Raw genomic sequence first — 17679 nt, 5'->3', positions numbered from 1 at the left:
TTGTTGGACGTGAATGCGTAGAGACTCCACTTTGAACCATGAACTGTATTTATTCCACGGTCTAAAATATGTTTGACCTCAAATAAAATCTATCTTTACTTGAATTTGCTTTTTCCATAGCTGATCCTTCGAAATACTTTTTATAGTGAAAATCAGCATTTTTTTTAAACCTAAATACCTCAGCAAGTGTCTCACCTGGAAACATAGAACTATTTCTATTTCACAAATTGTATGTAGAACAAAGAGGTTTTGAATATAAGTTGTAGGTTAGGAGGATTGTTTAAAAAAGATAACATTTTATTTCGATGCATGGACACTTTCTGTTAGATAAATAACATTACTAAAATCTACACGTTATTTGAATACAATTTATTGTTGATTTCATTAAGTGGAAGTATGTCTCTATGATCATTGGTTTAAAAGTTAAAGAGTGTACAAAGACGTTATTTTGCAGTCCATATATGGTATATATAAAAATTTATTACAAAGACATTTGGAATTTCATATTACCATACGCAGAAGACATCACATATGGAACTATACCATCCGGCCATAAGGAATTTCTGTTTCTTAAAGCAGTTCTTCCCTATAAATTCATAATTTCAGTATCAAACAGCATATTAGCGACTTCAATTTCTTTTTATACATGTTTACATGTTTTTCAAACTATGTTCAAAAAATATGTTTTTTAAAGTATGTCGGAAAAATAAAAATTTCAAGACGTACTGAAATGTCAGCGTGAATTTTAACTTGGTAATAGCTTGGTTCGATGAATTCAAGATGTGAAATATCCATGATATCTTCTGAAAAAATAAATAAAAACTCAATAGAAGACTCATAAAATATTTTTGCTGCAGTACAATCAAAATATGATTGTTCAGAGGAATAACTAATATTGAAAATGATTGTCCGTCAATGAAAGTATGAGATCTTTACTGTGATGCAACAAAATAAATGATTCAGTATTGACATGATGTAATAGTAGTAAATTATATAAGACGATATAAATATGAGGTTATAGCTATAATTATCGTTGTGTATATAAACCAACTGCAGATTTCATTCTTTCATCCTTATAGGGGGTGGTTTCAGAAACAATTATATGTATGAGTACAATATATTTTTTTAACTTTGCAAGCCAAGCAGAGCGTTTTATAACAAAAACAAATGAATATGAAAGTTTATTACAATCAGTGAAAAACAATTAGTTTGAAAAAAATGAACAAAAGTTAGATTCATCCTAAAAGATTTAAAAATTCAACCATGTTGAATAATACCGTTATTGCTTTTGAAAATGTAACGAGAAAAACAAAACGAATATACTTTACATGATCACCGTGATAAGAATACGGTTCCGTGAGGTTTCATAAAAGATTTTATCACTTATTACAGCCTAACGAAAAGTGAACACAGAAAATAATCGAAATGTAACCCAAAAAATCATTTGAATATAAAATATTTTTGAATACAATAGAGTGAAACAAAAGAAATTCTAATCAAAAAAACTATCATTTTATATTTAATGCACCTCTATTTGTTATCATAAAAACCTTTTAATGAATAGCATAACCAATAGATTGAAATAAAAAAATACTGAGACTCAATCGAAAAAAACCAAAAAATATTAGGATAACGTACAGTAACACACTGTATTGCAACTTCTAAAACTCAGTAAATACTGTACATATTTTTTGAATATCCAAACGCTTACCTTCGCTCAACCGAATAACTGTTGCTTCAATCATTGGATAGAGAAGAACCTAAAGTGATTAAATAAGGATGTTAAATTAAAGGATATTATATTTCTGCAAAGAAATTCGATAACCATGACACAATATCATTTTTTTTTAATAATCAAAATCTTGGAAATTGCAATGGTCTCCCAGGCCATATTTTTTATTGAAAAACAACACACACAAACACATACAATTCAAGAGAATATTATGTCAGATAATTTTTTCCGAATTCGCTACAAATGGTGATATTTATTTTTTTTTATAAACATTTGTTACGGATTCTGCTATTTAAAAGTATAGATATACATCCTTCTTTTATGTATTTTCATAAGATTTTTTTCTAAGCTGATATTTAATATAATGATGGACTGAGAGAGATATTTGGTAACGTAATCTCGCTTATCAAATTTCAACATCGAAGAGTCGAAGGTATTCACATTTGGTATCCTCATATTTTTTATAAACTCTCCAGTATTTTCATCTACCACCGGTCTTAGTCTACTCCGATCATCGCAATTGCCCCAGCAATCAAGTACGAATTGCTTATATTATCTCTTTTTACTGCATGTTATAAATTTTTTAGGGCAACTATATAGAATTCGGATCACTTGAACTATCGAGAAGAGGCCTTATACGTTTTCTAGAGAGTTGCTGTCCAAAGTAACATGAATTACAGTCGAGGCCGGATATAACGAAGTCACACGAGAACGTGAAAAATATTCGCAACATCCGATATTCGTTATAACCGATACGTGATAAATACTCGAGTTTAATGAGAGAAATCCACTTGAAACTGCATTTCTCAACCTATGATCCTCGAAGATGTGGCAAGTGATACACAGACTTGAAATCATACCCCCTAATAAGGGTGGAGCTGCCATGACTCCAGCCCAGGGGCTCGAAATAAACAATCTTATTATTTTTGTTTTTTTACACTATAAATTCACTACAGAGGGGCCCACCAAAGATCTCAGCCTAAAGACCTGGCTCGAGGATGTAGGGCCTTGCTTAAAATGAAACTTGGGTATATAATATATAAGTCTTTGAAATTCTCATCAGGATACCTCCTGATATACTTGTGCAACTTTGATTTTCAATTATCTCTTCTCACGTTTCATCTTTTTTGTCATTCTCATTGAATCAGAAACTTTTCAATATGAACTGCCTGTTTTGTAATACATTCATATTTTCGCATGACAATAATTAGAACAAAATAAGTAACTTTGAACATATGTCATTACTTTTGTACTACAGTGGAACCTCGCTACAACGATACTCGATATAACAATAAATCCTCATACAACGAAATTTTTCACATCTTGTTAGGAATTACCAATAGTCTAATGTTAATCTCCTCTCGATACAAAGATATCATTTTCTACGTTGTAAATTACTCTTTACAACGAAATATAAAAAAATATTTTTTTTATATTTCGTTGAATATTACCTTCAATATATTTTTAAATTCCCAACCAGTTTTTTGTTTTTTCGAGGGTGCCTAATAGCGTCGATATTTTGCATTACCTACCTTGTAAAAGTGAAAAACTGAAATTTGCCATGAAGCTTTTTTAACTCCTTTTTGATGAATTCTGAAACCGACTTAGATATAACCAACCCACATTTAACAAATTTCATAAACGAAACCCGATTTAACAAATTTCATGGTCAGCCCGATATAATGTTTTCTCATTTAACAAATTTTATGATCGTGCCGCGATATAATGAACTTGAAAAATTTTACGATCGTTCCCTGATATCACGAATGAATAAGGGGAGGCTTACTCCACTCATCTTTTCTCTTTTACAACCTAAATGTTAACGTAAAGTTACCGGTTTTCAAAATGAAATAGAACAGCAATTTAACTAATCAGATAAAACAGATATTTTTATTGATTAAATTCATAAATATCATTATATCGCGGTTACGATCGACACAAATATTCACACAGGGACAGAATTCGAAAAAAAAAACCCGTTGAATTGTGTCAAAAAATCGTTATCATGAAATTCATTAAATGGAGTTCATTATATCGACTATATTTATCTAACACACTAGACTCATTTGGGAATTTTTTTCATATTTATCAAGTTCAGCAATAACACTAGGCTATTATGCATAACACCGGTAAAAGCGATAAATTTCAATTATTTATCAGATACGCTTGGGTATTATGCATAATCACCAGAAAAGTGATAAATTTATCAAATTTACCGATGCGATTGGCAATTATGCATAATAACCTATTTATCCATTTACCGTTATACATACATTACTTAATCATGAATATAATCTTAACAATATTTCCCACATTTACCTTAATCTCTATCTCTCAATATCTAGGAACGGTTTACTTATTTCTTGGAAAGTAGTAAAGCTTTAATAAAACTTCTTTTGTATGAATCTTTTTTACACGTGCTGAATTATGCAATTACATATCACTGTACAATATCAATTTGTATAGATGTATCATGTAGAAATAGCGGAGACATAGATATATCATGTAGAAATAGCGTAGTCATAAATATATCATGTAGAAATAGCGTAGACATATATATATATATATCATGTAGAAATCTCTCATAAATCATTTTGTTAGAGGCAATAAAAATTTTAACATTTACAAACTAATAATGATAGTGTTAGAGGGATGTGATTGTTTTACTATTTGGTGAACATTCACATGTGACATACTCATTCTCTGTCTAATTGAGTATCAGAGAAAGTATTGAACAAAATAGCGGTCTCTAGCTGATTTCAAAATTAAAACCATATTTATACGTACCATTTTAAATACCGTTAAGAACATGTTATATTTCACCTATGTATCACGCTCTTGACAGCGAAGCTCAAATAATGATTATTTTTTCCCAACTGCTAATATATTCGGTCTCATGGTGTCATTTCAAATTCCGTTCTGAGAAGAGCTTGTTAAAAAACAAACAAAACAGTAATTGTAAACCTCTATTTTTCGCTCTATGTATTTTAACGTCACTTATTTTTATTCATCTCGCTCCCGAATAGCCTACAATAAAAAGTAAGTTCAGAGTCGAAGAAACATCCAAGAAGTAGAGTGAGTCATTCTATTCTTTCAACACCACTTAAACTGTTAATTTTATGATGTGTTAATTATGTTATTTTTAATGTTGTAAATTTTAATTTTAAAATTTATTTTTTTCGTAAACAAAAAAAAGTTCTCATTTCATATTTTACTTGCTATATTTCTTGCAAGTTTCAGAAAAAAAAAATCTCATCAATCACACCATCTACTTTTCAAAAATTTCTACTTTGTGCTAGTATAATTAAGCTTTGTTATTTTTCTGAAAATTACAGTTATACCTATTGGGATAATTGCTACCCCTGATCGAAATACAATTTTTTATGTTTCTGATTAAATTGTTAGAGTCTCAATGATATACATGGACAAAGTTGAAGAGGGGATATGAGACACCTGAACAAGCATTTTTGATCATAAAATGTTTGGTCGAATCTGAATAGCAAAGGCGGTAGAGGGTGTTTTTAAGGAGTGCACAACTGGCCTTCACCAGAAACAAATACTGTATCATATTTTTCCAACTGATTTGATGAGATATGCTCTATCAACTATTCGAGGATGCATATGCACCTTCGGATTGGATTGGACTTTGCTTTTTATTGGTGCAAGGACAATCAAGGTTATGCTACGGCAAACAATGATCAAGCTGTATAATGACTTGTGGTAAAATTTGCGTTAACCAGGTTGCACCATGAGAAGGCCTATTACATTACAATACCCTGCGCCCTCGAATGGTTGATTGCATTTATTGCAGCAAATTTGTCAGAAAAATATATTTGCTTTTGTTGAAGTTCTGTTGAGCACTCTCTAAAAACACCCTCTGCCGCTTTTGCTATTGCGATTCGACCGCACATTCTAAGACTAAAAATGCTTATTTAAGAGTGTTATATCATCTCTTAAAGTTGGTCCCATGAATTTAGAATCACCTTGTATATAGCAACACTATCAGCGTTTTCAAGCTATGCTCATTTTCAGGTTTTTTTTAAATTAATCTCGCCAGTCTAACATTAAAACTTCAAAGAGGATGAAATAAATCTTCAATGATAAACATTTTACAGCACACCAACTCCGGTCATACATCGCCATACGGCAATTTCCAACCAGTGGAGTTGGTTGGGAAATTAAGGTGATCGCCCTAGGCCCGGTAGGTAAAGAACATGTTTTTCTGATGTTCTTGCTCGGATATGGGCCCCGTGGACTTTGACGGTAACCTTCATAGTGGAACACGAACATCCTACCACTGTGCCACTCGAGCACCCAATGGTAAACAGGCGTATCTGTTTTTTTACGCACAGAAAATACAAAACTACGCAAAAAGTTTTATGGTAAACATATTTTATTAAAAAATTTCAAGAGGACATAAAATTGATACCAGCACATTAGAACAGTTGATTACATCTTCAACAAAATTTGCAAGACTTCTTACACTTAGACGTCATTCGCAAGCGATCTCTTTGGCACATGTGATTCTTTACTAACACTTTACAAATATCACTTTTGTCCGAACAGCTTTCTAAAATTAAGAAAGGATTGAATTAACATATGTATAGGTATGTATATACATTATATGCACACATACATAGGCGTACGCAGAATTTTCTCGGGGGGGGGGGGGTGTTTCAAAATTTTTTTGCTTGGGGGGTTTACTTTTTTTCCTGCAAAATAACACTATAATCTCGTCCTGAGGGAAGGGTAAGAACCCCAACCCCCACCCTTTGCGAACGCCAATGTATAAATATAGCCTATATGTTATTGCCAAAGCCCGAAATTGGCCAGTTCGCGCGAAGTGGTTGTAAATTAGCCCAGTAATTAATACTTATTCTAATTAGAAGTATGCCTCTAGGATCAACAGTTCGCCAGTAAAATACCGTACGCCTTGTTACCTATGCACCAGGTATATCTAATGTATAACTTACTATTTTTGTTTCATGCTAACAGGTCGAGGAGCTACTACGCTCATGTGTTATGAAGTTGTCCAATTATCAAGCTGTCAAAATTATCTTATCTCGTTCAAAAATATAACTGGAAAACTAAAATTTTGCTGATGTAGTTTGATGAAACTTATTTAAATCACGCATAAAATCAAAAACAGTAATCGGTAGTATGATGATTTTACGAATTAACACTTTAGAAATTTAGCACCAATTATAACGCGAAAGATTTCCAAACGTTTTTAGTTCCTTAAACGTATCTTCGAAAACAGTGATGATTTGTATATTTTTGTGAGGGTTTCCAAGAAAGAACGATGACATAAAACGATGAAGAGGACGAAAGGGGAAGCTGTATAAATTTACATAATTTCACACAGAAATAGGTAAATATAAAGATTCCTCGAAATCTATTTCGAAAACATACAGAAATGTGAATCATCCGACTTTTCAAAAGCTCTTTCGTGTTTGAATTCATATAAATATTCTTGACATTGCATTCCCTGTAGCAACAATTTCGTATGTCAATACTATCAGAGCACTTTTCACCGTGATCTTTTAAACTGAATCATATCTTGTTGGTTACTTTGACATGTAGTTGGTGAGTGAAAAGAGTGACATTTTTTTTCGATTTCTAATTCGTCTTCATGTTAGAAGCAGCGTGTCTTTCGGGACTGACACGGATTAAAATCACCCCTTCACAGGAGCGGGCTTAAGTATTTTGCGGCCCTCTAAGTATTATGCTGGGGAGTGTGGCGAAACTCGTTTCGCCACACTTCCCAGCAACCATGAACCCCGTGGTGCACGAGGCTCACATTTGCACCCATAATGAATATCAAACTACTATTTCATGGTCATAAAAAACATTTGAGAAAGCCATTCGACAATAAATTTGAACAATAATGCCCGCTGCCCAGCGAAAGAATTTCAAGTGCGCCCACAGGCGCCTAAAGGTGGGTGGGGGGGACCGTGAGGCTAGACAACCGATTATCTACCCCGGGGCCACAACTAGATAGTCTTTCAGCCGGGCAAGCATGAATAATACAAAAAAGTAAACGTGAACAAATTCAGTAAACGTGAACAAATTCAGTAAACGTGAACAAATTCAGTAAACGTGAACAAATTCAGTAAACGTGAACAAATAAAAATTACTACACCAAAAATTCTGAAATTTTGTAGAAATATTTATGCGGCATGTTTTATTAAAAAGTGACCTCGAACATCGATATCTGATCATCCGTTAGAATTTTATGAATTTTAAAGTTTGAAAAAATTTATACATTTCAAAACCTTCAAATACTTTCTTCAAATGCTTTAAAATACAAATACAACGTCACAACAGGCAAAATGCCCAACGAGGTTGCTAAGAAAAAAAAAAGGCCCATAAAAAATATGGATGTCATATATTTCAAAACTACAGCAACCCAATTAAAAATTCAATACATGATACATGATATATATATATATATATATGATGACATATATATATACATGATGATAATGCCTCCCTCGTGTAATTTTGAGTAATTTTAAAAGAATTTATCGTATCGATCTGGTTCAGCGCACGGGATATAGGATCTATCTGCATCCCTCTTCTCTTGGCTTGGCGCGGGGAGAGGGGGTCATGTGGAAACCCTAGCCCAGAGGACTCGATGTCTGAATTTTAGAGTTCTTGACCAGAATTTTAAGCTATTTGCTTTGTTAAAAATGTTTAAGTCAAAATGTAATCAAATTACTTTTATGCCGTTTTGCAGCCCCTAAAATTTAGCGGCCCGGTGAGTCCACACCCTTCGCACCCGCCCAAGTCCGGCCCGGCCCGTTCATAATATTTACATACCTTTATTTGCGTTACCTGATGATTAATATTGAACTACTCATAGAAAGTCGATTAGCGTATTCTCTGTTAGCTATACATAAACAGTTCACACAATTTGTGGTTTTTTTTTCCTGTTTATCACACACACACACACACACATATGCTCGCTTGCTTTAAAAACACATTCTCTCTCTCTCTCTCTCTATCCTGCCAAGGAACGTCGTGAATTTTGCGACATAATTATTTGGAACTCATCGTCGGCTGAAACGTAATTGAGGAAAAGCTTTTTTCCCCCGATGTTTTCCCCTTCGTTTATTCCTTTTTTCCCCCCACATTGCTCACGGCAACATTACAAACAAAATTCAGGCGTTATAGTGAGAAAGAAAAAAAGTCCCCGAGTAAATTATTTCGCCACCTAAGCTAATGGGATATGTGTTCGTTAACATTTTTATCGAATAGCAATTATTAATTACGCATACCTTAATGTATGCGTAGGCGCATTTGTTTATTCACTTGCTCATTTATTTCTAAATATCTTTTGCGGGGTTAATTTTGCTGGTAAATGACGAAATGAGTCTTTTTGGAAGCTTTTTTCAATAGGAGTATATATTTATATATATTTAATTGAAAAGATTTTGTGTTTTGTTAACCATATTGACCAAAGAATAATTGATTGTAAAACTAAACTTGTTTACTCGGAAGATTGCGTTTCGATCAATTGAAAGTTTTTAAACGAGTTTTGTGACAGCTCTTTATTCAATAATGGTAAAAGTAAGTGTATATCATGCACGTGATCAATTTTTGTGGCAGATTGTCGCAACCGAACGAATTAAAATGTGTTGCTGAAGTGAGAAATTTTATGCAAATGATTCTAGAAAATTATAAAAATATTTATCAATGGGATAATCGAAAAAAATATACATTTTAACTCACGTTTTTTTTTTTTTTCATTGTTTAAGGGTTTTAAGCAAACTTTCAATTTTTCCGTTCTCCGTCATTTAATCAACTAGTAAACATGATAGTCACTAGTTTAATGATAATTTCAATATAATAAATATGAATATGCAGATTTAAATAAATTAAAATATGGTTCTTCTTGTTTTTGAAAATTTGTATTGTTGGATGGAATGACATTTTGAATAAGATGACTAACATTCTTCCAATATGCATTTCAAATAGACGTATACAAGAGAAATACTCAAACATCGAATAAGTATTCAACTCATAAGAGGATTAAATATACATTATGTGCTTACTCATTTTCCGCTGTTAAAAACTTTTTTCTCAAAACAGTAGCGAATATTTTTTTTTCATGAAAAATATGAAATAATACACGGTGTACAACACATTATCTTCTGTTGTTAAAGGAAAATCATCAATTGGAAACATGAGTAAGCAAAAATTCATAATTTTTATTATTCGTTTATGAGAAAGAGTATGTGTGGAGGCCTTTATTTGTTCTTCTTAAGAATAAAGTAGAATATTTAATGTATTTAAATTTACAGTTCATTTTAATTTTAACTCGGATGTGGGGTTTCCAAATAGTCAAAAACAGATTTCTTTTTTTTTTTCCAGCCTTACTAATCATCCGTGAAATCCTTCATTAAGTGCATTATTATTGCCCACTTTTTGTTCATACAAAAAATGCTGATTAAACACGTGTTTCTGCTTATTTTAACATATACCGTATGTATGCACGAAATATATGAAAATATACCTTTCTCACTTGTTTGTTGTCCATCACACCCGTATAGTTTATTTATTTTTCTGATGTCTATAGAGCTGAATCCTAGTCTTTGTCCAATTGAAGCTGTTTTCTTTTTAGGAACTATTGTAGGTTTATTTTGTTCTTTTGAAAACGCAAATCGGTCATAATGGAGAATAGAACTATAATCATATGGTTCTCCTAAATTTTGAATAATGTCCCAGTCATGTTTCTTGAAGTTTATTTCTCGACCTAAAAGGAAAATAAGTGTAATAGATGATATAACCATACTGTAAATTTATTTTATCTTCCAAAAAATACCAAATGAAACATAATTTTGTTATGTATTGCTTGGAGCTTATGGCAACCTGCATTTTTCAAACTATATGTCTTCAAAGTACGAAAGACTGGTCACCAAGCGAAGATAGAGATGGAGTTCGGAAAGAAAATTTGCAATTCCTCTGTGGGGAATCGAACCACCGCATTGAGAGATCGTTTCTCTCTGAATGTCGCCATCTGGGGGTTATTGTCGTTTAGAGCTATTACCTGATTCCGGAAGCTGTTCATGCGCAGTCCCATTCAGTTCTCAGTTCCCATATATGCTCTAAGGAAAGAAAATACCAGTCCTCTGTAGCTTAATGGTAGAACACTCACCCGGATTGTGAGCGGTTGATGGTTCAGTTCCCCATAGAGGCATTGTGAATTTTTCTTTCCAAACTTCATCTTTATTTCCTCTTGGTAACGTCTTTCGTGCTTCATATATCAGCGGAGAGAGGCATCGTTTTTCCCTCTCTATTTGTCTTCAAATGAGTATTACTCTCACCATAAGTTCATGTACCAACTTTATTTACGCCGTCAGCATTTTATCATGCATAAAGTTTTACAAGTAATTTGGGAATTTGTAACACAAACGTACTCCAAAACCATTATATACTGCATAAACGATCGCATTAAGTAGGACAACAATTGATAGAACTCAAAAGGACAGTCAAAATTAACTTTCCTCAAATAGCTTGAAGATGGCCAGAAAAATACGAGTCTCTGTGTGGGTGTGTTGAGCAGTTACGCATCTCTAGGAATTTTTTATTTTTCGCAAGTGATAGAGGAACCAAAGTACTTGAAAACGCATCTACTTAAGATGTAATTATTAAATTGTGATAAAAACTTGTTTTCGATTTCTCTATGGTAAAAATTCAATGAAAAACTGATAGTTAAATTAATTCAGGGTTCAATGGGTTTCTTAAAGGACGTGAAAAAATAAAATAAAACTACAAAATATCTCGTTTACTTATGTTCAATTGAAGGAGGAAATCAATTTATCGCTGATTTACAGAATACTACATGACTTGTACGAATATTCCGCATAGCACAATTCACAAAACAAAACACTTTATTTGCTCTGAAAGGAATGCGAACAAATCATAAATAATTCTGATGAACGCATGTTTTTGTTGAGTGCATAGTTAAATTTAAATATACAAGAAACATTTTGTTGATTCTCTTGCGTGATCATTATGCTTTAAATCCTACATAACATGTAGGTTTTTTTTTTAATTTATTCATTTCATGGAAAAATATGTTAAAATATTAAATGCTTCCTTTTATTTTAAAGGTATCAAAAAAATTTTTGTCATTGATTTTAGGGGAAAATGTGCATTTAGAGAGATGACGAATATAACTCACATGCGAACTTTCCTTCTCAGACTAAAAACATTGGATACATAAAAACATTGAGATACTTTTTTAAAAACAAAAAATCTTTAGGCTAATCTTATATCTGGCATCGTTCAAGAAATAGCGCTTTTTTTTAACCCTTAAAAAAAACCCAGATTATTCATAGAACCGATGAAAATAATTTCGAAATAATGTTCAAGAAGGTGATCAATATCCTGTCAAGTCAATATTTCATGGTTTTTGATCGCAGTGATCATTTACTTCCAATACAGGCTATAAAGTACTATAAACATAAGCTTCACGAAAAAATTGCGACTCTACGGATTAAATAAAAATATGGAAACTGACTGCATAAATTTGGCATTGAAATTATCAGCTTGACAAGTTTCGTACTTTAGAGAAATCTAGCAAAACAATTTTTCTCTAAAATATGCCTAAGCACTTTATTCATAAAATGTAACTGAAAATACTGTATTTGTGATTTTAAAAATCGAGTGGACACTTTTCCTGCGAAGAATTGGCTTTTATTCCGAATTTCAGACTAAAAATAATTGCATCATTTTTGAACTTCTGAATCGTTTCTTTTTGAGAATTCTAAGTTTTTTTTTCTCATTCTTACTCACCAGGTTGAACATTCTCCCACTTGATAGTCACGTAGTCATCTCTATCTGCTCTACTCTGTTCATGCATAAATCCTAAAGCATGCATTATTTCGTGCATAAATACTCCTTTATGATAACAGTTTTTTCCGAGCGATATGCCTTGAGCACCTCCTATCTTTCCTACAAATGACGCACACCTGCAATGGGATTTGGATAAATCTCTCAAAAATTTCGTTTTGTATTGATGATTTCAACAAATAATACAACAGCATAATGTATCAGCTTCTGTGTTTCAGCGTCTAGTTCTCATTGTTTCTTATTTCAGAGCTGTTCATTTTACTTATCTTTTCGTTTATCCCGTGAACTATAATTTGATAATGCCTCAAATATTGAAAGCATTGACACCAATTTTTTTATGCTCGAATGTAAAAATTGTCATAAAGTTTGAAAGTAAAATATATGACCTTATGGGGTACTTATTTTTTTTTTTCTGCTCATTATTGGCAAAAATATTTTATCAATTTCCTAACTCTTGTTCGTAATTTTAAATTAGCACTCGACATTTTTTTTAAATTATCGTCAGCGGAGTTAATATTTTGTAGAGGTCATCAATATATGCCACCCTAACACGGAAATATTCAATGCAATCTGCGAATGAGAAGCTGAGCATCACGCGTAAAAGAATATTACAGCTGTATTGTATTTTTATTTAATATCAATGAATATTTGAAAATATTATAACATTACCCTCCTTCAGGAATGAAAAATACATAGTCTTTTTCATCTGACCTGGGTTGAAAACGAATACAGGTTTTGTTGTGATATTCCATAATTGCCTTTGCAATGAGGTTTTTGCCACGTTCATCTGCATATAAAAAATGAATTGAACAGTGACATGTTCAATGATATAACTAATATCTAACCAAAAATATTTTCTTTCGAACTTACCGTAATTTTTTGAAACTAGATAGGGAACGTTTCCATTTGGCCATAGAAATTCTGATCCTCGAATGGCATTGCGAGACTGAAAATGTATTTAGTGAAAATTAATAAAGCATGAATAAATTATGTTTTGTTTTTGTTATTTATTCGTTCAAATTTATAAACAATCTGTAACTGCTATTCAATGAATTTAATATGGTGACGGTTCAAAAAAAACACAGAACAACGACACATTCACATGCATGGCTGGGTACGAAATTAGTAGCTGGGAAGACGGGTAATTTTTATGATATTAAATACTATTAAATCAAACAAAGAATAATCAGAAAACTTTGTTGCAAGGGATCACAGCTATGGAATAGAGAATTTGTGACATTGGTCTAGTTTCGATAAGCTTCCAGAAGCTTCAAGTTATTCATTTCTTCTCATTGTATAATGAAATATCTTGTGCGTTTCTCAAAAGAGAGTAAACGAATTCACTCCTAACACACCATTTCCATGCTGAACGAATGAAGTTATTTAAAAATAAATAGTCCACGTCGTGGAATATACAGAAAACATCTTACATTGAGATCCTCTAAAATATCCCCTTCTAAATATCCTGATGTTGTTATTGGGTCAGGATTCGGGTATACCTCGTCAATATCTGCAACAAAACGAACTATTCATAAACATAATCAAAATCTATATATAAAATTAATATTGTGTGTGTGTGTGTGTAAATCTACAATGTTCTCTATATAAATCTACAATTTTGGATCAATCGTTGCCAAATTTTCCATATATACCAAACGGGAACCGACTTGAACGATAGGCTACTTTAAAAGATCGTCAGAGTAGGGCACATGCCCGAAATGGGTGAAAAACTGTCTGGTAACAATGGTTTTTTATGGGCCTCAACAATCACTTTCGGAATGTGTACTTTGGTAACCGTGGTTCCCTGGCAATACGTTTCAGGCATGCATGTGCCTTTACAATGGTTTGTCACTTCTTTGATGCTGCCAGTATTATGTATAATATTTTATTCCTTTATAATGGTTTCTCACTTTTATAATACCCGGGCAGCGCCGGGTATTATAGCTAGTTACGTATAAAGTTACTAAAGTTATATAATAAATGTGAAGATTTCGCTAAGTTAAAAGCAGTCATACATCACATAGCATACATAATATTGCAATCTATATGGGCACATTAAACTTGATAACGAATCTAATTATTTTACATCAATTTAAAAAATATTAATTAGTATTAAAATGATTTCAAATAACCAGACACACACACACACACATTAACGCCTTTAAACTTCCAGTAATATTCATAACTTGTATTGAAAAGGGGGGAAATGCATCAGAAAAGTATTTGTGTATATATATGTATATTTTACATTTTTTTCATGAAAAATGATAGCTTTTTTATCTTTTTAGTCAACCTAAAATATTTTGAGACAATGTTTTACCCTTTTTTCATGTTAATTAAATCAATTCCAGTGAGTAAATCCATTTAACAATTTTTTTTATTTTTGATTGGATTCTATATATTTATACTGACGCAAATATACAAGTTTCTTGACCATTCATCTTGTAACTCAGACCACTCAAAAACATCAACAGAGAAAACTGAGTTATATACTGACAATATAAAAAAAGCAAACTTCGACAACTTCTTAAGCTTGAACAGTAATTGCCGTAAACAAGTTTTCCACAAAATTTTTTTGATCAAAACTCGTGAATCCAAATGCTAAATCACGTAAAATTGAATTCGATATTAACGATCAATAATTTGAACACACTTCATCTGGCTTTCTCTCTCTATCAGGTCTGCAGTGCACCAACCAAATAAATTATCAGAGCATCAAAAATAATTGAGTATGTTCATGTTTAATTCATGAAAGGGGGGAAACATTGCTGAAATTAATTGCTAATGCTGCCTAGCTTGTCATTAGCAAAAGGGTAATGGCCATACTAAATCAATAAGACTAAAATCATTTGACACTTATTGGAATATAAATTTAAAAACAACCATGGAAAAGAGATGCACTAGATTTAATAAAGAAGATAAAGAACATTTATCCAACGGTTACTAGCAGAAATATCCAACCAAACATACCTGGTTAATATGTGGTAATTTATTTCAGGGGAAATATTCTTACTGTAGTTTATATCTCAAAGTAATGGGACTTGTCATTCATGCTAATTCCGTACTCATAGGATTTGTGTCAGTTCTAGTCCGCACAACATTCCGAACGCAATGACGTATATTTTCTTACTTCTAGCAGAATTGGGAGAAATTATTTTTTGTCTTGGTTAACACCTGGACTGGCTTCTTAGCTATAATAACAGTCGTGTTGTTTTTTTTTTTTTTTTTTTTTCATGCAGTAAAATTATTTCTTGAAATCAAAAGTGTTTTCAACATACCTATCAACTCAGCTTCTTTAAAGTTTTCTTCTGTGAGTGGCACTCCTAAAAGTTTGGGAGAAAAAAGTAAGTAATGGCGTATGAGATGGTTTTCTTTTCCAGTATCTATAAAACGTTGTAAATAGATCAGTACGTAACAACTACTCTTTTTTTACCTTCTTGAAAGTTTACCACAGGAGGTATTTGGAATTTCACCTGAAAAAATAAATTAAATTAATTGTTAAATTCTGATAAATAGTGTTAATTACAAAATCTAAAACATTTCAATAAGCTTCGTCAGTTTTCAGTGATACACTTGAGCACATCCAAAAATAAAAAAACCGTTCATATAATATTTATGACTTTCGTTTATTGAGCTGGTTCTATTGATGGTATCATCGATCGAATTCTGAACGCATCATCTCCTTGGCGGTTAGGGACACCTCTGTTTCAATTTATCACGCTTCAATTTTTATTCGGTCCATGTTGAAATATTTGCTAGTATCGAGAAAACTATCTTAATATTGAATTCAACTTAGCGGTTGCAATCCAATTGCGTCAGTCTACATTAGTACGAATTCGCTTTCAAATTGGAATTTACAGGAATGTTTAGAAATAAATTTTCGTAAACGATGAGCGTAGAATTCTAATTAATTCGATATGTTCCACTTGACTATTTTCTGGTTTTCCTCAAAGAAGTTGGTTAGCATTAAATGGTATTAATTTAGTCTGCTGCTTTGAGTTTCTGATTTTCCGTTTTAATAAGAAGATTGGGTCTTTTAATAAGATCTAAGGAGCTTATCCTTATTTTTTTTATCTCTCACCCATATAATATATTTTTCTAATACTTTATATTATATCTAGAATTTTGCAAGACATAGTAGTAATCACAAATGACATCATTTCTCGAAATCTAAACCTCATGATCAGTCGATCAACTAATAAATTTATCGATATGTTTTATATTATCATTTACTCACGCATGTTTATCCAACATCTTAATGCAATAATGATGAAGAAAATGAGTAATGATATGTTTGTCGCACATAGAAAAAATCGTGGCCAATTTTTAATTTAATTTTTTTACCTCTGAAATACATCTCATGTAAAACTTACGGTGTTATAAAATTGTTTATCGATCATGGATAGACTTGAGTGGATTTGAATCCTTACAAGCACATAAATCTCTAGAAATATTATTCGTAATTATCATAATTTAGCAGAGATAAGAAATGTGAATTAAGGCCAGTGACTTGAACACAACGAAGTAATTACTTCTCAAATTACCTCGTCTTTATTCTTCCGCTGGAAACTTCGGGCTCTTAACGAGAGAAAATTTGCAGATTGTGGTGTGTCAAAGGATGAATCCAATCTATTACTACTGCTACCGCTATTCACCTGAATGGAATCTCTTACAGCGTTAGCGACGGTGCTTAAACTAGGAATAATATAAAATAAAATATAAGTAAAGCTAGAGAGCATAGTTTGTTTCAAAGCGAACGTCTTCATCGGACCTAGGTGATTAACATTCGAAGCAAAGATTTTATACAGCACTCAGGTGATAAGGTGACCCGCATTCGATGACGCCACGGAATGAGTCTCAAGGTTATTGATCGCTATGGAATGAAGGTGAAAAACTTTTTCCACAAAGTATCACTCTCGTAGGTAATGGTCTATAAGCTCATCAGCTACCATTGGTGCTGCTAGTTGACTTTTCGTTATCATTACGCACATCCAGGCTAATTTTTAAGCTCTTTTTTCCTTTCGGATCCTCGGGTATAATGAAGTTGCAATATTTAGGGTGAAAATATTACCTTCTCAAAAAAATTC

At 32.2% G+C, this 17679-nt stretch overlaps 1 protein-coding gene across 1 annotated transcript; it reads right to left on the bottom strand.

Annotated features, from left to right (window-relative positions):
* Positions 1 to 6113: 6113 nt before the first annotated feature.
* Positions 6114 to 17449, bottom strand: LOC149080614 (hatching enzyme 1.2-like). The gene is made up of 9 exons (XM_089238676.1): positions 17137 to 17449; positions 16026 to 16065; positions 15871 to 15915; positions 14023 to 14102; positions 13463 to 13538; positions 13262 to 13379; positions 12536 to 12711; positions 10251 to 10490; positions 6114 to 6302 (listed from the first exon to the last, which is right to left on the bottom strand). The coding sequence occupies exons 1-9, from the start codon at positions 17356 to 17358 to the stop codon at positions 6190 to 6192; spliced, it is 1110 nt and encodes a 369-aa protein (XP_089094802.1). The 5' UTR covers positions 17359 to 17449; the 3' UTR covers positions 6114 to 6189.
* Between the last annotated feature and the right edge of the window lie 230 nt (positions 17450 to 17679).

Source organism: Pholcus phalangioides, unplaced genomic scaffold, assembly GCF_987345545.1.
Source record: "Pholcus phalangioides strain wild (caught in Gottingen) unplaced genomic scaffold, Ppha-v1.0 ptg000011l_1, whole genome shotgun sequence".
NCBI classification, from domain to species: Eukaryota; Metazoa; Arthropoda; class Arachnida; order Araneae; family Pholcidae; genus Pholcus; species Pholcus phalangioides.
Note: the sequence above shows the minus strand (reverse complement) of the source record. Positions and strands in the feature narration are given on the sequence as shown.